The following is a 26,511-nucleotide window of genomic DNA, read 5'->3' as shown; positions in this document are numbered from 1 at the left end:
AACTTAGGGTTATTGAAGGCATGTGTCACCTATATCTACAAGGTGATTTGAAGACAAACAATCATCTAACACAAGCAATGTATGTCTGCAAAAAAAAACAGCAAATTTCCTACTAAACTATCAGCGATTCTTCAAGAAGTCAGTGAACACATTCTGGAGATTAGCGAACACAGTATGAAGGTCAGCGATCATGATTGAAGGTCTGCAATCACAGTCTGAGCTATATTGAGTCAACTTGCTGAGCAAATTCATTTAAGGAGGGCAAATTTATAGAGCGAAGTATTTTCAGACTATTGTGCTTCAAGTTTGTTGAAGATCTGTCCTATATGTGATTGAGGTTCAGTCATGTTCTGATCCGAATCCAAGATTCAGATAAGTTAGTTTGTTTATGCCCTAGGTGGGGAATTTGTACTTGAACATCTTTTGATATTAACATAATCAAAGCTGAATCTTGTTGCTGGATTTCTCCTCCAGGAGGGAGGTTTTCCCAAGGTATTGTTGTGTTGTTCTTGTGTTGTTTTGTGCCATAATGTGTTGCATTTTCAGTTTCTGTTATTTACTTTAAATCTGATTACTAAAAACAACATGGTATCAGAGCTTGGTTCGTAAATAGTTATGATAAGATTTATCAATTTTTCAGTCTAACCTATTGTTCAAAGTTCAATTTTCATGGCTTCTTATCTTAGGACTGAAGATAGGTTGGAAGGTTCTGTCAACTACACTTCTTGGAAGGTTAGAATAATGATGGCCTTGAATGACCTTGCTGAATATGTCAGTAAGGATGTTGTTGAACCTAGTGGTGAAGAAGAAAAGGAAGCCTGGAAGAAGGACTACCAAGCGCGAAGGATAATAATAGACTCCATCAAAGATCATATTGTGACAAGCATCTCCAAAATGAAGACTGCAAAAGAAATGTTTAGCACTTTGGAAAAGGATGTATGAGATCAACAACACCAGTCATATACTATCATTAATGCAGCAGCTTAATCACATCAAATTAGAGAAGGAAGAACCTGTAGCTGCTTACTTCATGAGGATCTCTGAGCTAAAGGATCAGCTCTCTACTGTTGGGAAGACTGTTGAAGATAGTGACCTAACTATGATGGCTCTAAATGGTCTTCCTCCATCATGGGAACCTTTTGTTCAAGGAATCAATGCAAGAGCTGAGCTTCCTCAATTTAATCGATTGAGGGGAGATTGCATTCAAGAAGAATCACGCTTGGCTACTAAAGGAAAAATCAGAAACCCTCATGACAATGTTCATCATGTCCTCACAGCTAAGAAGGAAGGTGGCCATTGGAAGAAGAATAACTTCAAGAGAAACAGAGATTTCAGACCCTCTACTCCCAATTCAAGGAAGAAGCCAAGGGACTTGTCTCACATTCGATGTTCCCGATGTAACAAGTTTGGTCACTTTCCAAAGGACTGTCAATCTCAGCTCAAGCAAGGAGAAGCAAACCTAAATGAAGTCTCAAAACAACAGAATAATGAAGATTTCCTCTTTATCTCAGCCTTGTCAAGCAATGTTCAGTCAGATAGTAACACGTGGCTGATTGACAATGGTGCATCTAGACACATCACAAGCTATCGGGAACATCTCTTAGATTTGGTGGAGAAGTCCAACCTTCATGTGACTATTGGTGGCAATGCTCGTTATGCAGTAAAAGGTCTTGGCTCTACTTCGTTAACATTAGACTCTGGTATTTCCCTTCATCTCAGTAATGTTTTGTTTGTACCTGGAATAAAAAGGAATCTAATCTCTATATCTGCTCTAGAAGATAAAGGTTATCGGGTTGTATTTTCTGAAGGAAGAGTTCTTGAATGGCTTAAAGAGTCCAACCTCAAATCAGCTCGTGCCATCGGGATTAGATATGAAAGCCTATACAAGCTTTCAGCTCTCACTTTCAATTAAGGATATAGTTGATAGATTTTTTAAAACTATGTTATGGGTCCATTTCCTAAGTAAGAGTAAATCAACAAGTTTTGTGAATTTATCACTTAGATAGGGATTAAGAGGGAGTTACATATTCCCCATAATCCTTAGTGAATGCATTATATTTAGTAAAGCTTAAACATATTGTTGTTTTTCAAACCATTGATGTTGAAATCTGATGTACATCTCTAGTGTTAGATTTGAGAGAGTATGGCTAAACATTTGAATTCAAATCAGTTCTGAATTTATAATTGTTATATGATTATTACAAAGTTGTTCTTGATCATGATTCTATGTTTTATGATAGAACTAACATGTGTTCCTTGTTTCTTTGGAATATACTTTGGCTAAGAGGGAGTTTTCAGCTCCTATGATACATTGTGTGTATCATCCACCCTCTGCGGAGTGCAAGGTGGGACCACCCTCTGTGGAGTGCAAGGTGGTAGTTTCTTTGAGGTATAATACCTCTTCCACCCTCTGTGGAATGCAAGGTGGTAGTTCCTTTGAGGTATAATACCTCTTCCACCCTCTACGGAGTGCAAGGTGGGTTCATCCTTTGCGGGTGTGCATGATGGATATCATGGAAGGAATCCATGACCGTATTCTTTGAATCCATCCTCTGCGGATGTGTATGATGGATATCTATGGTCGTATCTCAGATCCATCCTTTGCGGATGTGCATGATGGATATCATGAAAGAAGTTCATGATGTGTATTTATATATATATATATTTGTGTATTCATTTCTTGCAGGTGTGCATAATGAAAGTTTTTGGATCCATCCTCTGTAGAAGTGCATGATGGAGCATGGTCATGACATGACTCAATTATTCATAGAATCCTCTCTAGCTAAGAGGGAGTGTTGAAATATGTAGCTAGAATCGGATTCTAGTTTAAGCTATTCATGTAATTGGGCTGGGCCCCATTGTAACTTATAATAATAGGGCAGGCCCTATTTGGGCGTTCAACTGATGTATTATGTAATTGGTATGGGGCAAGACCTATCAAATATGTAGCTTGCAATTAGACCTTGACCTATATAATTGTAACGTGTAAAACTCTTCGCATAATATATGCAAGCCGACTTAGGGTTATTGAAGGCATGTGTCACCTATATCTACAAGGTGATTTGAAGACAAACAATCATCTAACACAAGCGATGTATGTCTGCAAAAAAAACAGCGAATTTCCTACTAAACTATCAGCGATCCTTCAAGAAGTCAGCGAACACATTCTGGGGATCAGCGAACACAGTCTGAAGGTCAGCAATCATGATTGAAGGTCTGCAATCACAATCTGAGCTATATTGAGTCAACTTGCTGAGTGAATTCATTTAAGGAGGGCAAATTTATAGAGCGAAGTATTTTCAGACTATTGTGCTTAAAGTTTGTTGAAGATCTGCCCTATATGTGATTGAGGTTCAGTCATGTTCTGATCCAAATCAAAGATTCAGATAAGTTGGTTTGTTTATGCCCTAGGTGGGGAATTTGTACTTGAACATCTTTTGAAATTAACATAAACAGAGCTGAATCTTGTTGCTGGGTTTTTCCTCCAGGAGGGAGGTTTTCCCAGGGTACTGCTGTGTTGTTCTTGTGTTGTTTTGTGCCATAATGTGTTGCATTTTCAGTTTCTGTTATTTACTTTAAATCTGATTACTAAAAACAACAATTTTCAAGTGATTTCAATTGATTTTGCATGATTTTAGGCTGATTTGGTGAGAATTTTGGCAACAGAAAAATTGTAGAACATCCCCACAATGCCATTGAAACAAATAGAACACCACTGGAATATTTGTCGTCCCTGAGATGGAGAGGAAAATCCAGGCATCCACAACAGCAAATAAAAATTGTTGTTGTTTTACAAAGAAAAACAGTTTGTTTTATGTGCTTATCCCACTGTACTTGTGCACACCACTTACATACAATCCCTATGCAATGTTATCCTTATTTTGTGCACTAGTCTCCTAATGTTTCATATGCTAAAAGAGATCTCTCGCCATGCAGATTTATATGTGCATCATCAATGCACAACATCCATCATCCATTGCAAACACAATACCTTTGAACCACTTATGTGTTTACAAAGAATAACCTTAAACTCATTGGCTTATAGTGTAAAAGAAAGTGCGGACAATTAGTTTACCTTCCACCCATCTTTTTTATAATTAGTTTTAATAAGTGTGGACATTAAAAAAGTGCAAACATTAAGAATTGGGGACATTAAAATTAACTGTATGAAGCCAATGACAGCAAGTGTAAAAAATTGAAAGGCAAAGATTAATATTATTTTTAACACTGTATTGCAAAAAACTACCAGTAAATTAATTATCAGAAATTACTGTCAAAGATTCCAAATGTAATTTTAATATCAAATTTGATTCTTCGATACATTACATGAATGTCTAAACTTAAATTTTGATGGCATGCATAGTTAAACTTGTGAAAATTGAAATATCCTTTACATATATATTGTCATACCCAAAAATGTTTTACCATCCCCTATTGTCCTCATGCCTGAAAAGCTGTGGAGAATAGATTTATACTTTATAACAATGACCTTGCTTGTCTTTTTCTATTTTCAGATTTTTGTTTTGTTTTCCGTCTCATCCTAGGATTTTATAATTCTATATTTTTGTTTCTTTCGCTAGCTGATAGAATTTACATTTGATAATATTAATTTTTTGCATTTTTTCTTTATGATAGGGTTTGAAATTCATTTTTATGGATGAGAAATGGCATCAGGAAGCAACAAAAAGGATGGCAGGACTAGGAAACTTGCTTGGGAACATGGAACCATAAGGGGAAAAAACACTAGTGTGTAATTATTGTGGGATGAAAATGACAAGTGGCATTAATCACCTCAAATATTATCTTGCGTAGATTCCCAAAAGAGATGTTTCTCTCTGATGAAGTGGAATCTGAGGTTATTCAAGAAATTAATGCTCTCATTTCTTCATATGAGGAGAGGAAATTAGAAAAGAAAAGAACTGCTTCTGCAATAGCAACTGTAACGGATTATTCTTCTTAGACCAAAGTGGTTCTAGTTGGCCATCACATTCAAATGTTTGTGGTTTCTTTGTTCCCTGTAACACTCCTAGTGCCTAACCTTCCCTCAACGGTACTGCATGGAACCAAGAGAGGCAAGATTGGCAATCGCCAATAATTGGTCCTTCAGCAACCTATTATTCCAAATTGCAAGCAACCCTTACTGGAAGTCAATTGTCACGGCATTGATAGCAGCAAGGAAAGGGCTCAAAACTTCAAGACTGAGCTCTTAGGATTGAGAGGGTCATTGTTGGATGATATGAGTAGATAGACAAAGCTCTTGGTTGAGTAACGAAAGACAGTTTGGCAGAGAAAGGGCAGGCACTATTCTGTCTAATGAGAATGGATAGTAGGAATTACACCCTAATTAATTTCCTTGTAGCTACAAGTGATGAGAATTGGTGTACCTAAAGTCAATTGATGCCTCTAATGTAGTAAAAGATGCCAAAACATTCTGCAACATGTTGGATGAGGTGGTCATGTAAGTGGATCTACAAAATGTTGCCCAAGTTGTGATCGACAATGCAACATATATGGCAGTTGGAAGGCAACTAAAGACGAGGCACACTAATGTTCTGTATCGCCCATTGCATTGATCTACTCCTTGAGGATATTGACAACCTTTTGTTGTTCAAAACTGTGGTGGAGATACAAGAAACCTAACAAAATATATCTACAACCACCCTTAGGTGCTTGATCTGATGACATCTTACCAATGATAAGGAGCTTGTGAAACCAGGTATCACACAATCTACCACCCATTTCATCACTTAGCAAAGTATTGCAACCTCACTACTATATCTTCAGCAGATGTTTGCAGGTGCTATAAATTTTACCAAACAAACATATTTAACCATAATATGTATAGATTAAACAAAATTTATACAAAATACTACTAGTATATTGATAATTGGTAATTCAATGCCAATTGTCAAATGATAATATGATAAATCAATATGGTTTAAACTTTATAGCACTTGCTTGGTAGTCAGCTAGTAAACTACATAATGCTCATGAAAACTCAATAAAATCATCTTATTTGTCTTCATCAAAAGCAACAACATCGTCACTTGGTTCATTAGAATTGCAATTAACGCCAGTGCTAGTCCCATTGGCTGTGAGATGTAGGTACTACATAGAAGTTTGTTGTTTCTCCTCATTATGCTGACTAAGTCAAGATGTGCAAGAAAAACCATCCTAACAGGGATGCTCTGGTTGTACATTTCTAATTTTTTTATTGGCTGTACCCAAGATCTACTAAACCTAACGAAAATAATGGGAAACTGTTGTACCCAATCCCATACTAGCAAGATTGGTAACTTAACAATTAAAGACATGATATTTCCACAGTACTTTAAGAATGTATGGAACATTTCTGGTTAAAACTATGTAAGATTTTTTGTAGCAATGTTTTAGATCACTCAATGGTCTATAATCAAGATGAGGATATGAGATAGGATTTTGTGTATCAACATTTTGAAGCACAATCAGTGATCTGAAACATTCATACAAAAAATCCTATATAGTTTTAACCAAAAGCTTTCTATATAGCTTAACAATTGCACAACATTGTCCTGCAGTTGATCAAAACAAATCACAACCGAAAGACTCCAAGAATTGGTTATCCAATCCCCGCACTTACAATCTTTAAATCATCTTTATGGTCAATGTTTATTTGACCAACAATAAACATTGTCAAGCCATACTTTCACTAACCTGTTTATTATTTTCATCATAATATTCACTTCATTCAAATTAAAATACTCACCCTATAATTTAATATTTTTATCACATGGGAATATCATTACTATTTATCATTTTGTTCTGCAATAAATTCACAATTTTCTCTCCATTTTAAGATATTTATAATTTTATACCGTTCTTTAATTTTCATTTTTCTCTTTTTTAATGTCATGCCCCCACCATGGTACCTTCTTAAATCTGATATGCATCGCTGATTAGAAAATTGTCATATTTATAAGACATCACAATTTTCTAATATCTAGCTGACTCCATTATTTAAACACTTGAGTATGATGAAAATAAGTAAAAATGCTGGCTGACCTTTATAGGAAAGAAAACAAAATGATTAAAATGACTGAGGGCCAACCTAGCCTTGACTGCCCAAGATAATATCTTTGAGGAGAAGTAGTTAAGTTTAAAGAGGTGTGAAAGCAAGATAAAATCAATCAAATAAAGGCTGACTCATATGCTGGCCGTCTCCATACTGAAACAAAGGCATATATAAGGCCGACGCATAGGATGATCTAGAAATAACGAGCACTATACAAAAAGGCACATTTGATTATTGTAGAGCAGCGATAACAATCCAGGCAGAGATCTTATTATACATCAATGGAGCGAGCCATATACAAATAAGCATGTTAGTGAATGGATTAAGGAAATGATAAGAATTGTGTTTACATTGACAAGTATTATTAATAATCCTTGATCAGGTGTGATAATCAGCAGCAGATTAATTGGTTAAGGCAAAAGACATGATATGAGGAATCACCACCTTTGCAAGGATAGTAACCGTTTGGAATGACATAACTTTCCATTCAAATTGAGGGTTTATATAGAGCATAACAACCACTCAAAAGGGGAGACATCGAACAGATTGGAAATCATTTATTCGTCTGATCAAGCAATCGGCAAACATCAAAAAAACGGATCAAGATCACTTATTTGCCTCAGGCAACTTGCAATCTTCAGCATCAGTTCTGTGAATTCAGTAATCTGTGGTATGCAGCATGGTGATATTTCATTGATAATTCCTCACATAATGATAAAGGCAATAATGTGTAGATAACATAACAGTATATTTGATATATAATCTCTCTCAAGGGATGTCTGCAATATGATAATATATTTCACTCTCTCATACATAATGTCAAATATTTAGATTTCCTAATTTATTCATCAAACTACTGCAAGAATCATGTGGAGGTGAGTAAGGGAGTACAAGGAAGGAAAACTGATATAAGATCCTCTTCTAAGTACACCACCTCATGATGGGTGTCTGGAAGCCTGCCACATGGGGCCAAGGGGGCAAGGTATATCCCGCCCTTGGGCTTAGATGAGAGGGATACTCTGGGCACCCTATCGTGGTTTCCCCTCCAACCTCTATCATGGTTGATAGTTGGAACAAATTTAAATAATCTCAATCATAGGAGGGTAAATCAGGTGGCACGAATAGGGAGGGCAGAAATAAGCTTCCCCACTGCGTATGCCACCTCATGTTGGATGGCTGGCGGCATACCACATGGGGCCAAGGGGGATGGTATATCTGCTCTTGAGCTTAGTGTGAGGATTGCTTTGAGCACCCTATCATGTCTCCTCATGCCTGCCCTGTTATGGTTGAACTGCAATAATGAATTATTGATAATATCTGATTTATTTAAATTAAGATGATTATGAATATATATGTGCCCTATGTCATTTGATCTTTAACCCTAGTAGAAATAATGGATTTTATGAATTATATTTTTAATAATTGTGTAACATGATTGTAGAATCTCAACCAAGATCTATCTAACTTAAACATCTATTATAGAACACAAAACATGCTTGCCTCATCCTGATGATGGATCACGGAGTTTAATCTGCAACATTGATTGAAAAAATCTTAGACAGTTTTTACAAGAAGCATACTTATTCAAGTCATACTTTGATCAATCATATTTGTCAAGTCAAACACATAACGGTTGAACTTGTCCTTGACAATGAAAGTGATAAGGACTTTTATCATAAAAAATAGTGAATGATTCTTTTAGTTGCCAACGAAAATGCATCCAAACCCATATCACTTCAAATGTGTGAAGCAAGCAATACATTCCACCACTGTTGCTCAAATACATTTTGTCACAATATTTATTAAGCCATTCCAAGAAAGTTAAGAAACAAATGGTTGTGACATCAATCCACTTCAGTATATTCTTAAATATAAAGGCAGGAGGTACGCTTGATAGAAGCCTTCACCCCGATTTCTTCACCTAGGGAGACTAAAGAACCCACAAGCACTGGTTGGTGGAGTTGGTTCATCCATCTACGATCACTAATGCACCAAATGATTTCATATTTCTTATTATTCCCAACATGAAAATGTGGAATGGCCTTACAAAGATAACTTGTTGATATATTACACAAAATCTTCCAAAATCTTTGTTAAAACCTCATCAAAACTGCCTTTATGGTCATCTCCCTTTCCAATCTTTTGGTTATGGAGAGTCTAACACATATTTCTCACAAAGTCACAAACATCTACTTGAGAGAAGGTATTTCCCCTACGATGCTCTACAAAAAGATAAAGTTTGTGGCAAATTGTGTCACCCCTAATTGCACAACCTCCTTATCTTTCGTTTGCTTTCTCATCAAACTAGGGACCCCAAATATGATTGCAGATAAATTTTGTAATGTTTCTAACATATTCCACCATATTTTTTGTGTATCCAATGTTCCCAATGTTCTCAAGTATTAAATCCAAGCAGAAGGTAGCACAAGAGCTCCAACAAATGATGAAATGCCTTTCTTACATAAGTCTCCCTACAATGACAAACAATTTGGACAATATTCTCTACCACAAACAACTAGATCACCCCCTCCAACAAAATGCACAACGTCTCAGCATTCTTGACTTGGTCAAAGGCATTTGTAGACTTCAAGAACACCAATGTGCCACTCGAAGCCACTAAAAAGTTTATCAGCGCCCTATTCTTACCATTTGACCAGCCATCCAATAAAATGTTTTATGCCATCTTCTCCATCGACCTTCTACTACTAGTCATGTATTTTTAATGACTTCCTCTAACAATGGACTACTAAACTCACATGAAGTCAGTTTCTTAAACCCTACTCCAACAATGGTTAAAGCATTTACCAATCCGTCCCAATATGGGACATTAATGGTACTGTTAGAGCATTTTATTTAGAGTTGTGCTTTAATAATTGAAGTTCCCTTAGTGTATCTTTAGTTGAGTTTTAGTAGAGCTTTATTTACCTCCTTCATGCTATTTTATTGTTCTCCTAACTATAGATTAGGGCATCTCTTGCTTTCTATAAAGCAAATCATTATGCATTGTTTTAGTAATTCTATAATCTTTGCTTTTGAGGAATCTAGCATATCTTTCTTGCTACTCTCATTTGTTGAAGGTGTCTTGTTTGTTGTTTGATCTTGTAGGCTTGTGTTGCAAAATTCAACATGGTATCAGAGCAAAGATTCAGCTGTAATGTCCCCACTTTAAAATAGAATTAAATAATAAATAATAATAATAATGAAATTAAAATATTAAATATTAAATTAAAATATAAAAGAGTTTAATTAAATATAATTAAAATTTAATTAAGTTAATGAATGGTCAAAAGACATGAAATGAAAAGTTGTGACTCCCTCAAACATGAGATATAAAAAGGACAAGAGAACCTCATTTCAGGGAAGATAATTTGGGAATCAGAAGTGCACATCTGATTTAAATAAGAAGTGCAGATCTAATTGTGAAAGGTCGTGTCCCTTTCAAAGGGCAGAAATAATGAAGAGTTGCACTCTTTCAAAGGGTGTGTCTCTTACCAAACGGCATACATGATGAAGAAGGTGTGACCTCTCCCTCACATGGAGAGATATTAAGGAAAGGAATCGAGAGCATCCAGTGAGAAGAACCATCGATCAGATCAGATCAGAACTGTTATTAAGTTACAGGCAATGTTGTTCTTGGTGGTATGCATGGGGATGTACTTAGATTGCTTAATATATGAAGCCTGAGAATGTTCTTATGCAGAATTTCATACTAATATTAATATAGACTGCAATATGTAAGACAGTCCTACTTAATTTCATATATATTATTAATACATGAGAAGTTAGTATACTCATAGCCTAGTCCTTGATCTTTTGCTAATGCCTTTGTGAGGATAGGTTGGTTTGTGTAGGGAAAGGCAGAGTAATTCGGTCACTAGATGGGTAAGGACATATATTTCTGAAGCCTTGAGAGAGAGTCCCAAGATGGGCATAAACATATGTTCCTAAGAAACCTTAAGGGATCCCGCTCATAGATTGTTTCCAAGCACCCTAGCATAGTAATTCCATTACCCATTAGGGTTAGGGAAGAAGTGAGAGCTAACCCTAAATTTAATTAGTTATTTATTGCATTATATATACTTCTAATCTCAATAACCTAATTTAAGACATAATGATGTTAAATGATGTACGTAACTATTGGGAAACAGGTAGCATCCTATTAGCGGACATTACAATTGGTATCAAAGCTATGATCCTACCATCCTATAGGGTAAGGAGGAATCAATGAATCACTCTAGTCAATGAGAAGGAATCTAACAATACGAGTATTTGCATGTGTGCTCCATGTTTGCATATATCCATGGGTATGCTCCGTGTTTTTATGTGTATGCTCCATGTTTGATTCATACCTAATATGTTTCCAGCATGCTTATTCCATGTGTGTTTCCAAAGCCATTTCATATTGGAAGTCATTTTGAACACTCCATGATCATTGCTTGAGGACAAGCAATCTTGGGTGGGGCAGACTGTAATGTCCCCACTTTAAAATAGAATTTAATAATAAATAATAATAATAATAAAATAAAAAAATTAAAGAATATAATTAAAATTTAATTAAGTTAATGAATGATCAAAAGACATGAAATAGAAAGGTGTGACTCCCTCAAACATGAGATATAAAAGGGAGAAGAGAACCTCATTTGAGGGGGGATAATTTGGGAATCAGAAGTGCAGATCTGATTTAAATAAGAAACACAGATCTAATTGTGAAAAGTTGTGTCCCTTTCAAAGGGCAGAAATAATGAATAGTTGCCCGTTTTAAAAGGGTGCTAATGGTGAAAGGGTGTGTCTCTTACCAAAGGGCATACATGATGAAGAGGTGTGACCTCTCCCTCACATGGAGAGATATAATGGAAAGGAATCAAAAGCATCCAGTGAAAAGCCCCATCGATCAGATCAGATCAGAACTGTTATTAAGTTACAGGCAGTGACATCCTTGTTCTTGGTGGTATGCATGAAGATGTACTTAATATGTATGCTTAATATATGAAGCCTGATAATGTTCTTATGCAGAATTTCATAGTAATATTAATATAGACTGCAATATGTATGACAGTCATACTTAATTTCATATATATTCATAATACATGAGAAGTTACTATACTCCGCCTAGTCCTTGGTCTTTCACTAATGCCTTTGTGAGGATAGGTTGGTTTGTGTAGGGAAAGGTGGAGTAATTTGGTCACTAGATGGGTTAATCCCAAGATGGGTGAGGACATATATTTCTGAACCCTAGAGGGAGAGTCCCGAAATGGGCATAAACATATGTTCCTAAGAAACCTTGAGGGAGCCTGCTCATAAACTGTTTCCAAGCACCCTAGCACAGTAATTCCACCATCTTCGGTTAGAGTTAGAGAAGAAGTGAGGCGAACCCTAAAATTAATTAGTTATTTGTTGCATTATATATATTTCTAATCTCAATAACCTAATATGAGACATAATGATGTTAAATGATGTATGTAACTATTGTGAAACAAGTAGCGTTCTAATAGGGGAAATTACATCAGCAAACCCCTTCTCAAGTTTTGAGGTTTCTTTTCTCAAAAGCATTATAGGGTCAGCAGGTCTGCCTTCTTGCGTGGATCTGGAAGTGAGCATTTTTTTCTTAACTTTGGAGCAAAACAAACCTCACCAATGCGCTTGCAGTGTCCCAAAACCTACAAATCAGCTATTGTTTCGTCAAAATCTAAGCAATTGAAATTATAAGTCAATTTTGTACAAGGCATGAAAATCGAGGCAAAATTTGGGGACCAGCTAAAAATCTAGGCACTTTGGAGCAAAACCAACATCACCATCGCACTTAGAATGCCCAAAAGCCCTAAGATCACCTATCAAATCATCAAAATCAGTGATACCCGGAAATGCGTTTTCGGCCTATAGGCACACATTCCGGAAACGGAAACCGTTTTAGGGACTTGGGGATGACCGGAAACATTTCCAAGCCGTCCCCGACTTCCAAAAATTTTTGGAAACCATCCCGGAGACTTGGAAACAGTCAACCTTTTTGGGGGGGACCGTTGACCGTCCCCAAGACAATTGGGGACGCCCAAGCCATCCCCTGACCGTCCCAGGGACGGCTGACCGTTTCTGGCGGTAGGCACAATTAAAAAACAATTTTTTTTATAAAAATTAATAAATTATTTTTCATTCCCCATTAGCTGCAATTAAAAATTAAAGAAAGCAATTAAAATTTTTTATTTTTAATAATTATTACATAATATCAAAAGAAACTGAAACTCTGAAAGCGATTAAATTTTTATTATTTACTTTGGTTTATTACATGTGAAATCCCCTAGCAGAGGTCTTTTGAATTACTTGAAATTATTACATATGAAATTCCTAAGAAAAAAATACGAACTGCAGCTTCTGTTCATGGTTTTATGGTAATGCGGATGACTCAGATAAAAATTTATAACTCTAGTTTCAAGTGCTGCGTGCTGAAATTTCCAAGAAAAATTCTTTAAAAGATTAAGATAAATTGCAGCTTTTGTTCATGATTTTATGGTAATGCAGATAACAGGGATAAAAATTTATTACTCTAGTTTGAAGTGCAGCTTGCCCTTTATGCTCAGCATGTTAGTTTTGGCCAATATTGAAAGAACCTTATAGCCATTATAATATTAAGAAGACCAAGATCAGAAACTTATCTGCTATATAAAAATGTATTGTGACAGACACAGTTTGTCTAGTTTAAGTGGTTTATATATATATATGTGTGTGTGTGTGTGTGTGTCCCCTGCTCTAGGAAAAAAAAAAGTCCCAGAAACCCGTTTCCCCGTCCCCCCATCCCGGAAACTCGGGGTAACATAGGTAATCTCTATTGTGAAAGGCTGAAAGGAATAAAATTATAAAATGCAAACTTATTATAGGAATTTGACTGTCTATACGCTATAGTAAGATATATCATTTATTGGAGGATATATAAATAATATAAGTGGCACAAATCCAACTAACTGACCCATAACAATGTAGACAGTAAAATTAGAAGATTAGAATATTTCCATGTATTACTGCATAGTCAAAACATAATTAAAATGTACTTAATGCTTACAGTGAAGCAAGAAAGCATCAAGAAAGGGAATGAAACAGATACAAAGACAATCTCAAGCATAAATTATTTTCAATTCACTTCTCAAGCAAAAAAAAATTCATTATAATTGTTACTAACCTTTGTAAGGTTAGGGTTACTATCCAGAACTACTTTCAGTCCTTCATCAGTAACCCTCAAACATTCCACTAAACTCAGACACTGCAAATGACCTTGAGCCCTTGATGAAAGCTGTATGAGGGAGTCATTTGTAAACTTCTTGCTTAAAGGATGCTCCACATGCAGATGCCGCCAGAGAAGTTCATCATTTTTCACCGCAGCTCTAAGAGATTTACAAACCCTCTCAACTGATAAAAGATCTTGCAAAGGAAGATAAGCAAGAGTGAAGAAAATTGCCTCATGAGGCAAACCTCCAGAAACCTCTCGATCACTACAATTCTTAAACTCACCAAACCATATCCCTTTTTCCTCACTATTGTTGCCATCAGTGAAGGCCATACCTGGACTGCACGCTGTATGTTCTGCAATGTCTACTTTCTGGCACCTTTGATGTACTTCGGTCAAACTATTCTCCTTTACCAAATGCAAGTCACCTGAATAAGGATTGATAAATTTTGGCACTATATTTGTTCCCTCTAACACAGTCCCAATACCAAAAATGTGCTCAAGCCACTGCCCGTCACCTGCTAGCTTTGATATAATGTCATTTTCTTCCTCTCCTAGAGGAAAGATTCCTTTTTCCATAGTAGCTGCTTCACATGCCAAATTACCAATCCTCGTTGGCATTCTATTCAAGTTACTCCCTAGCTTTGTCCCAAAGTATTCTCCATGCTCTTTAAGATTTTCTTTGTGATTTTCAGGAACATGAAAATCCAACATAATATCCATAGCATTCCACGAAGGTGCTAGAATTTTCTGCTTCTCCTGATTTGCTTTGTCCTTGGGTATACTAGCATTTGCATTTGCCCTGTAATCATTGCATCCCAATAATCTTTGATTTTCTACCTGTTCTTTAGAGCTCTTCCGAAATGAATTGGACACACCCCATTCTGCAAACAGCACATTATCTTCTCTCACTATATTTCCTGGCTTCCCCACTGAAGTGCATATATCCTCTAAATTGTAATGACCAATTTCCCACAACCCAGCCAGCAAATATTTCATATCAAACTGTCTATTCTGGCTCTCTATTTGTGCAGCAGCATCTAGCTCCTCAGAATCCACTGCAAAATCATCAAACCACTCAGTAATAGATGTGAATGCGGTTTTCAAGTCCATTTCCCTGACTCTGGTTTCCCTAGAGAATCCCCTTTGTCCCGATCCAGGTATATCCAGATCACCAACCTTCATATTCTCATTATCTTTACACACTTCCTTGGGGGCGAGTGACATAGACCTTTTGTCATTAAGAACCCAATCTCCTTGAAGGATCTCTCCTTGTCCAGCAGACCATTGGTAAGTATTACAATTTGCAATCCAATCATCAGAAATATCTGCAACCTCTTGTTTGGCGCTGTCAACATCAATGCCCTGATCCAATTTCCAGATATTGGGACTTGCATAGTTACGATCGTTTCCTTCAGCTACTTTTGAAACAGCCACATTTTCTGACACATTTCCCCCAAATAAAGCATATGGAAGAAGATCAGACGCCATCCTTCTTCAGATTACAAGCACACAATCAAATCTTTCACCACAAACCTTAGAACTAGCGTAGTGTGGAGGTCTGACACACAGAACGTTCCTTATTATAAAATGTAGACTTGGCACCTTTATCACTGTTTTCCGTGATCAGGGATAGAAAATAGAAGACAGAGTGACAATCTCAAAAAAAATCTTCTTAGGGAAATCTTCTGAATTTTGATTTGATATGCAGAGAAAAGACTATTACCGGCCTCCTTGCAAAACTGGCTTGCACTAAAGGATAGAATTGCAGCAGACTGTGATAATTTTGATCTAGTAACACTAAAGAAATGGTATCCTACTTTCTTAATTAAATTGTAAAGTAGGCAGAGCACCAAGGACTATGATACTAGCAGTTCCAGTAATGCAAATTTGTGGACACAACTCGGACAGTACGATCACAATTATAAGATTATTGTACGTCAAACTCAAATCTGGGAGAAGATGTCTTGATTGAAACTTTTGTAAAAACTCGGAAAACGGTTTTTTGTTTTTTTTTTAGACTAATGCGATAGACAGCCTAAATTCCAGGTAAATTGAAGAAAATACTACGGAAAACAGGAAAATACAATACTCACGAAAACCCTAATAAGGATTCACGCAGACTGGAGAAACTTAAAATGTAAAAACAAAGAAACGGATGGACATAAACGTATGGGAAAATACTAGGACAATGGAGACACGCGTGACCATAAAAATTATGCCGATTTTTTTTGTATTTTTTATTTTTTTATTTTTTTTTCACTGACTGGGATTTTGCAGAGACTCTGTATAAGAAACCTAACCAAATTGTAGCAAAATAACGACCTAAGAATATAGATGGAAACAGTCAACAGGCTGCAGCAATTACAATGACATATGGCGTGATTCAATACAGCAATGGCTCGAAATGGCGGCAAAAACGTACAATTCTTACGCAGCGGCCGCTAAATCGTGACAGAAAACAGAAATTACGTACCGGATGTTTACGGTTAGCCTGAATGATAATCTGCAATGCTTGAAACTACCCGTCTGATATCTCCGGCAGGTAAAACCCGTAAGTATGCCAATGCTGAGCGGATTGCGGCGGAAAAAAACTCAATTTAACGTTTTGAGATGCAAGCAAACTACTGCAAATGATTCTAAAAGCTATGGAAATGTGAGAATAGTGAGTGCAGGGATCCAAAACCAAGGTAAACAAGGCTGAAAACTCAAACAGTCTAAAAACAATCTGCGTAAGACAAGAAGGTAGAAGAATGAACAAACGCAGAAAGAAAAGAATTGTCGAGGAGTGTGAGCTGAAGCGGCCGGTCACATGGCAACGGAATCGTAGGCTTAAACGACAGGATTCATTAAACTGGGGGCTTAAATCAGAGTACTTTTTGATGTGACGAAAGGAAAAAGTTGAGTGGGGCTTCTTTTGTTGGGGATGTTGTTAATACACGTGTGAGGGGTTTTTGCTTGTTGTGCCAAAAGGTCCAACTAAGACTTTATTAGTGGGCTTTTCGTAGTTAATTCATGTGGACCACAATTTGTTTTAAAACTTCACTAGGAAGCAAAGCCACCAAAGATTGATTTAGTCTACTTTAATGATGCAAATGTTAAATCTAAAATTTTAGCCCCCCTCTTTTATCTACTAACTTATTATTATTTTAAATTATTATAGACTTGTGAAAATTATATATCTGTGTATTTTATCTATTTTGCTTATAACTACTTAAATATGATTTTATGTTTTATAAATTGTATTAGATTACATGTCTTAATTTCAATATTATTTATTTGAATATATTTGTTCTTTATCTTTGGATTCATATTTTATTAAGCTTAAATCAAATTTCACTTAGGTCATCACAAAATTCTTCATATTGGTCATTATTAGTTAACCTAACTCATATTTTTGTTGATTTGTGGGCTTCATTGTTGTATTTAAAGATATTTGTTCATTTGTTTTTTGAAACATCTAAGAGTTGCATATGCAAGGGCTTGTCATAGAGTATTTATGAAAGCATCATAGCAGATTGTTAATATGTTGCATCAACATACATCACCTTAAGTCCATTACATACTTGCAATTTTTAAACTTTTCACTCAAAGTCGTTGGTGCAACTAAGCGTGTGATTGAGGAGTGAGAAGAATGTGGCCCTCACAGTTGTAAATTTTGCCTAAGTTAAATCTACCCAAAACTAAAATGCTTAGAGGTAATTTAAATAACCTACTTGATCAAAATAATTAAAAACTCAATTGAACAATTTTAATTGTTATTTCATTCACTATCAATTCAAGGAAAGACATATATATGTATAGCCTCTTAGATGGATGATGGGTGGTACCACATGTCCAAAAGGATGTTAGTAATTTCAATCAAGAGATGTGATCTAGCCTAGTCAAGTAAAGATAGTCATGGCACTTGATGAAGCAATGGTGCCAAATGATTGCCTTCAATCAAGGATGACAAGTGTCATTATTAGATACTTGAGAAAAATAGTAATTATATAATAGAGCACCAATGTGCCCCCTTAAGCATAAATTAGGGAGGAAAAATGGGCCTTAACAAGGAGTAACACATTAGGTAACCATATACAAAGAAATCTTCCCAAAGAATTGAAAGACTTGACCCCTCATGAAAGAGAGATAACCTCCCCCCTCAAAGAGAAAGAAGGTGAAAAGAAAGGACTAGATAGGCCCACACAAGGAATAGCCTCTTAAACCTCCAATAAATGTTGTAGATGAATATACTTTCTTTATGTGATGCGTTTGATAAAAATGTCTCTAGTTTATTTAAAATTTCGGACAACATCGAAGATTGATGACTTGCTCTTAAATGAGCTCTTGAATGTAGTGCATGCGGACCTCAATGTGTTTGGTTTTTTATGTTAGACTAAGTTATTTGATACCTATGTAGTACTCTAGTTGTCACAATAATGATAAATACTAATGAAAAGGAATATCAAACTCAACAAGGACCTATTAAAGAGAAATAACCTCTTGGTGGCAATAAGAACCCCTCAATACTTGAACCTTTATGGATGATAGAGTAATGACATATTGCTTCTAGCTCAACCAATATATGGAGCTAAAAGAAAAATGAAATTGTAGCCTAATGTAGACTTGTTATCATCTAAATCATCTTCCCAATTTGAATGTGTATCCGACCAAGTTGGAATATCAACTTGTTGAATAATGAATCTCATATTTTTTAGTGCCCTGGATATAACACAACATCCACTTGGCAGCTTTCCATTAAAGTTCATGTGGTTCTTACATATAATCAAGAAACCATGCCAACAATATAAGAAACGTTAAGATGACTATGAATTGTATAGATGAAGCTCCTAACAAAATACTGATATAAAGTGCAATTAGCCAATGGAGTGAAATCTTATACTTGATTTTGATTCTATAAAGAAAGGGGCTAAGTGTGATCTTAAAATTAACCATGTGTAATTGAGCAATCTAATATTTAGAAAATCTTGGGTTGGTCAAGAATTATACCAACATTAAACTAAGTGACCTTAATTCTGAGAAACTAATGAAAAAGACTTAGTTTAATCAAATCATTTTTTTCTTAAAGAGTAGATTTTATTAAACCTATGATAGATGAAGAGATTCATGTGAGCACATCGACTAACACATGTAAAAATAAGATCAAAATAGCTTTGTCCTACCATATAATTTAGATATTCAAATTATACTCGCATCAAGAGAATCCAACTAGAAGGATGGAATCTATCTTAACATACAAACTCTAAGGAGCATGTTTGAGGTTACAGAGAAATGGCTTGTCAACAATCCAAAGAAGACTCCACGTGGCTACCCCACATATATCTTCTCTTGAAGATCCTAGAAGGAAGGCACTCTCTGTGTCCACATAATTAATATACCGCTTGGAATTAGTGGCAAGTGTGAAACATAGATTTTATTTTTAAAATGGGGGAAAAGATATAGGTATAATCAATTTTATGAATCTAAGCAAAAAAAAATCATAATATTTCTTCAAAATCAACAGTTATTTCATCTACAACATATTTGGTGTATCAATCCTCATTGCATATAACCAATTTTCTTTGCTTGGAAATGTGACTCAAATATAAGAGAGAACTCTTTGAATGAGGTGCATGTTGACCTCAATGTATTTTGGTATAAAAAGTGACTAAAATATGAGAGAGGATAACTCTTTGAATTAAACTTATGATTAAGTGAAGGTGGAGGAGAATCTTTTAAATCAAATATATATGTTGGAGAAAGAGGTGAAAACCTTGAATCATGACCATCAATCAAGGAATCTAATGCAAAGGAATATAGAGAAGTGTTAGAGGGGAAGGCTAGGATATCCTTCTTTAAACCAAACACTCTTCTCAATGAATATCTCATTAGTGTTAGGATGTAGTACCCAATATCCCTTTACACCAACAAGACATCCCACAAAAAATAAAGAGGTTGACTTTGAGGTTTTAAGGTCTTGTGTTTTTATAGGAACGTGTGCCCATGTAAAGGAGCCAAAAAAATTGAAGTGGTTTACTATCGATTTATGACTATTCCTAGCTTCAAAAGACGTGACCCTTCCAACATATTATGAGAAGAGTGATTTCAAATATAGTTAGCACAATTGATGGCTTTGACCTAGTACTATGAAGCTAGTAATTTGGAATGTATCATTCATCTAGCCATTTATTTTAATGACATGTTCTTCCACTCAACAATCTCATTAAGTTGTGGACTATGGGGAACGTGCTAAAGACCAATACTATCTCTACTACAAAAATTTTGAAGTTGGTGGTGTATACGGTGAAAAATGATGATGAAAACTATTGTAAAACCTTAAATATTCAACCACAAACAATCTAACTCCTACAATGAAACATTCACCATACATCAATAGAGATACCTAAGATCATGTAAATCAACAAGATAAAAATAATATTACCATTCACATGTCAAGTAGGGTTTCAATCTCCATTGTCTCCTATCTCCATTAATCTTGTTTGATATATTTGCTCTCAGATTTTATGTGTGCACAAGAGCTCAACAAAGAATGGATTGTGGTTGAAGAGGCTTGATCACTTGAAAGCTTGATTGCATAAGATTGATTGACCGATTAGGGTTGATAATGAAGAAAGTATCCTCTTATATAGAAGACACTTTAGGAAATGGAGGGATAAGATTTAAAGGTGAAGAGGATAAATGGTCAGCTAGGATAAAAGGGTGGGTAGAAAAAACAATAAAAATAGTAAGAGGGTAGGTAGATGAAAATTAAAAGATAAATGGCATGTGTCATTTAAGGAAAAAGCTAATGAATTAATTAAATAAATAAATAAATATTTATTTAATTAATAGAGGAAGTGGGATCAATTAAATAAAAAAAAAATTTATTTAATTTAGGAAAAGGACAATTTAAATAAATAAAAGTATTTATTTAAATGAGGAAAGGCTTAGAAGAGTATTAATGAATTAAATAAATAAATAAGAATTTATTTAATTAATAGAAGACTTAGGATAAAATAATTAAATAAATAAAATATTTATTTGATTAGACAGGACAATTTTAGGTGTCTACATTTTGCCCCTCTTTGAGACAATGTAGCTTGTTGTGTTGACTCAAAGAAGAAAAACTGATACAAAGTTACCCCCAAAATGGGAATGATATGCCCCCTCGAGAGATTGGATAGAAAAGGTACAGACAATCTCTCGATAAGAGAGAAAGGCTAGAAATACTGACAAGATAGGGACTGACTCGAGAAGGACAGACTGACATGAGAGACTAGGGCTAAGTAGCCTATATGTATAAGCCACAAGGAAAACATCCTCATTTGCATCTACAACATTTAGAAGATCAAAGTACGCAGAGCAAATAGAGCAGTCAGTAGAGCAGGAGAAATGGTAGATAGGCTACATAGATTTGATCACGTCCAATGATTCCAGAGACCAGACGACATGGGTGAGTCAGTATGTACCTTAACATTGCTTTGTACATTTTTGCATTTATTGCTTCAATTAATGCACTTTAGAGTAGTTAAACAAAAACGTGAAATCGGTTTTTAGGTCCAAAACATGTCTATGCTAGGGTTTGTCTGCATCTAGGAGAGATGATCCCGTCTAGGTCAACTTAGGGTGTGTCTATGATTGTAATCACGTTTATGCAAATAAATGGACGTGTTTTCATCTAGAATGTGTGTTTATGCATAATAGAGCAACATCTATGATAAACAGGCGTGTCTGTGGGATAAAAGTTTGTATACGTTCAACAGTGTCGCATTTGTGCTAAGAAAGCATGTTTTTGCTATGAAAACGCATATGAGTAGGATAAAAGCACATCTGCGTAGAAAAAATTGCGTCTGTGTCTAGGATTGGCAGAAATTGATAGTTTTGTGATGAACACATGTTGTCAATTGGATAAAATGTTGAGAGGATTCACTCAACATGTGCCCTAAGGAATACAAACTAAAGGATAGGCTAGAATTGACAATTTTGTGATAAACATACTTTGTCGATTGGATAAGTTGCTGAGAGGATTCACTCAACATGTGTCCTAGGGAAGACAAATTGAAGGATAGGCTAGAATTGACAATTTTGTGATAAACATACTTTGCCAACTGGATAAGTTGTTGAGAGGATTCACTCAATAGGTGCCTTAAACAGGTAGGTTTGCGAAGTTGAATGTAGGATAAGTCGTCGAATTAATAAAATCCGGCGAGTGCTCTAGCAAAATAGAATCAAGTGCAATGTGACAAACATATACACTAGGATGCAGTGCCATGTGATAAACATAAGCACTAGGATAGGAGTAGCACTATGTGATAAACATGAGTACCACTAGGATTGACATGATTGATTTGATTGGATGCAGGAGTACTTACCCTAGATATAGTCTAGAGGGAGATTCCTTGTGACTCAGAGATTGCGCCTAGAGTTGTCCTTTAAGGAGCATGCTACTATTGAGGCTATGGGATTGAGACACGTGTTATACATGTCAGAGATTAGGACAAACACCGGATTGTTGACTGCTCTTGTAGAGAGATGGCACTCAAAGATGTGCATGTTTCATTTGTCGACTGGCGAGATGTTAGTCACTCTAGAGGATGCATACAAGATACTATGAGTTATGATCCATGGGGATCTTGTAGTTTATGACCGAGAGGGAGACAGGGATGCAATTTGATTAGTCCTTGTAAACCTAGAGTTGGAGTTGAGACTAGGATACCTAAGATGGGATATTATGCATTCCAGCAGACAAAGGTTAGCAGCTATGGTGGGAGATACAATCAATGGGTTCCTATGTCCCAACAAGGCTACACGAGGTCTAGCTATCGAATGGGGGAGGAATTTGGAGATCCTCGTGATAGAGCACAATAGATTCACATGGGGGCCATGCATTTTGGCACATCTATACCATGAGTTGCACCAATTTGTTTACCTCGTTGGTTGCAGATTGGGGTGCGGGGTTACACTATTGCAGGTCTGGGCATACGAGCATATTGTTGTGACCAGGTCTATTCACTTCAAATTTAGAGGACACAAGTAGTCATATGCATATTTATATAGCATGATTACTTCCTAGCCACAAATTGAGAAGCTAGATTGTTGGCAGCGAGTTATAGACGACATTGATAGTGTTATATGGAGGTCGTATTTGGATTGCGAGGCCTAGGAGGAGGATGTGACAGAGTTGCCATTCTATTTCAGGAGAAAATACCTGATTGGGTGGACTACATATATTTTGAATAGAAAACTGATTGACAAGGTATACAGGCAGTTCGAACGTCAACAACAGATGCCACGAGGTTCAGGTGAGTTTGCCCGAATAGTTAGGGAGCAGAGCCGGTGGGGACCCATTTTGTCATATGATGCAGCAGTTACACAGTTTGAGAAGATGGTACCAATGTTGTGGGATCTATTGGCAGATGTCATTGATGCGGGTATGGATGATGAGTAAGCGGACTATTTTGTAACTCATCCTTTTCCTAGACTCACGGATCCAGCATAGCCCAATCCTACAGCACAGGAGGAGGATGATGATGAAGATGGGAGTGGAGGTCAACGAAGGAGGTGAAAGAGAGGGGGGGATAGGAGGATGGTGAGAGGCAAAGGTGGACCCAAAAATGGAGGGAGAGAAGAGGGAGTTGAGGGAGGTGGAGAGGTAGGGCAGGGAGATAGACCACCAAGACCACATAAGGGAAAAGGGGGATAGGTATTACAGGTTCCAACCTAGGTACAGGGATAGGGATAGAGATAAGGATAGGTACTAGCCTAGGTACAAGTACTAGGTGCCCCACAACATGGTAGGCGGGAGGAGGGTGCACAGGGGGGAGAGGAGGAGGAGGATGAGATACTCATGCTATGAGAGCTCGCATAGGGTCAGGTTAATGAGATCGAGGATCTCAAGAGGGATATGACTCTATTGAGGTGATAGCTAGCAGATATGCAATAGAAGATAGATGAGGCCATATAGAGATATATGATCGTTGAGGAGACCATACAGGTTACCAAGGCTACAATTACATGTGATACTACGAGAGGATTGGCCTTTTGCTTCCAAGAAGGTGATGAGATAGCCTACTGGAGGAACCTCTACTATGCAGTCGTACCTCCAAAGCTGAGGGTAGGGAGTTGTAGGAGAGCATCACGCTCTATGACTACAAGCAGAGATAGGAGGGGAGCATCTCGTAGTGGAGTCATGGGTCCACCTGCACCACCAAGGGGAGGAGGGGACAAACGAGGTGATCCAGGGGCAGGTACCTCGAGTGTTCGGATTCCACCGAGGCCAACTGGCTCTGAGGGAGGGTCATCATCATAGCTCTCATGTATCCCATTTTGTATCAATTTTTGTATGATGATATAGACACCTTTGGGTGATTTTGTAGCCATATGAGATTTTGATATCATTATATCATGAAACTTATTATTTTTATATATATTGATGTCATGGAAATGGGGACAAGGCAACAACACAGTTCAATGTTAATAAGTTAGTTTCAACCATAAAACCAAAACAAAGAACTAAAAAACATTCCAAATATATCAAAAGAGATTTCAAAAAACATGAAAGAAGTTTAACAAAACAAAAGAAACAAGAAGAGCCTCCCTAAGATGCTTCCATGATGCCTTTTGATGCTTTTCCCTTGTTTCTCCCCTTCAAGTCCCAAATGAGTGTAGCTCTCAACTTTTAGCACTAGCCATGGATACCATATGGAGATTCAAGATGGTTGGATATAATAAACAAATGCTATGCAAGTGCAAATAGTGATGCTATGAAAAAGCTCTATGCTAATACCAGTATAGCAACAATACTCTAATGCTTCCTTCTTTGCTTGAGGATAAGGGTTCTATTTACAAAAGAAATAGGGAAATGAAGGGTTAATATTGAGAAATCTTAACAAGGGTTAGGATTGAAATATATTCAATCCATGTGATACTTTCAACCCAATTCCATGTTGACAAGTGTCACCACGAGGAGGCTTGAGAGGAGAGATAAGGAGCATTAAATGCTTGAGGGGGCATGATGGTTACCCTAGGGGGTTGGGTTAGGGTTAGGTTAATGGATATTCCTTTTATCCAAGGGATAAATGAATGTGCAAGGGTTAAATGGTTACCTTAGTCAAAGAAATAAATGCTTTGAAGAGACCCATGAGTCAAAAGGATGGTTAAGGTAGAGGAAAGTCTCTAACCAAAGATAAAAGGTGAGTTAACCATAACTGGTTATGTAAGAGCCTTTAATGGTTTGGAAGACTTTAGAGGTTAACCATTTGAAGACATAAAGCCTTTAATGGTTATTGAAGACTTTGGAGGTTTTTGAGAAGTGACTTCCTTTTATTTATGAATGTGACAATGATTAGGATAGGATTAGGCTAATTAGAAGGAGTTAGAAGAATCTAGAAGGGATTTAGGCATGCAAGTGGATTTTGTAAGAGAATGCAAGTGGGAGGAATTTTAAGATTTTCAATTAAAATAAAATCATTTATTTCAATTAAATGTTGTAATTTGCATTTGGATAGACATTTAAATAAATATTAATTTATTTAAATGTGAATATTAAATCTTAATTTATTTACATGAGAAAAAGGAAGATAAAGCATTAAATTCTTGAAGACTTTGAGGGAAACCATTAAAGGCTTAAGGAGACCCTAGAAAGAAGTCATTTAAGTTTGAAGACTTTAAGGGAAACCATTAAAGCCTTAAGAAGACTATAGAAGAAAGCCATTGAGTTTGAAGACTTCAAGGGAAACCATTGAAGGCTTGAGAAGATTCTAGAAGGAAGCCATTAAGTTTGAAGACTTTGAGGGAAGCCATTAAAGGTTTCAAGTGAGTGGGGATAAATAGGATTTTAAATAAATATTTTACTTATTCAAAATAGTTGTGCAACTTGTATTTGTAGGAAAATGCAAGTGGGTGGAGGATAAAGGTGATTTGAATAAATTTTAATTTATTTAAATGTGAGAGATGGGATTTTGAGGGATTTAAATAAATATAAATATTAATTTATTTAAATGCGAGAAAAGATTTAATTAAACAAATATGATTTATTTATTTAATTAATGGTCCGAATTTGGTTAAGTGAATTAAATCAAATAAATTGAATAATTTATTTAATTAATAGGAGAAGAGGGTTAAGATGAATTAATTAAATAATTAATTATTGATTGATGGTTAAATAATCAAATAAATACTAAATATTCATTTAATTAAGTGGACAGATTTATGTGTCTACATTTGCCCCTCTTTGAGATGATGCGGTTTTATCGCGTCGTTTCAA

The 26,511-nt window shown here is 36.1% G+C and overlaps 1 protein-coding gene across 1 annotated transcript in view; it reads right to left on the bottom strand.

Moving 5' to 3' along the window:
* Positions 1-17,093, bottom strand: part of LOC131052413 (uncharacterized) — a 56,507-nt gene extending 39,414 nt beyond the window's left edge. The window contains exon 1 of the mRNA XM_057987081.2: positions 14,220-17,093. Coding sequence (XP_057843064.1) covers positions 14,220-15,755 — 1,536 coding nt within the window. The 5' untranslated portion in view covers positions 15,756-17,093. The remainder of the gene's footprint in view (positions 1-14,219) is intronic.
* Between the last annotated feature and the right edge of the window lie 9,418 nt (positions 17,094-26,511).

Source organism: Cryptomeria japonica, chromosome 10 (assembly GCF_030272615.1).
Source record: "Cryptomeria japonica chromosome 10, Sugi_1.0, whole genome shotgun sequence".
In the NCBI taxonomy this organism is placed as follows: domain Eukaryota; kingdom Viridiplantae; phylum Streptophyta; class Pinopsida; order Cupressales; family Cupressaceae; genus Cryptomeria; species Cryptomeria japonica.
The sequence above is the reverse complement of the archived record's forward strand: the minus strand, read 5'-3'. Positions and strand labels throughout refer to the sequence as shown.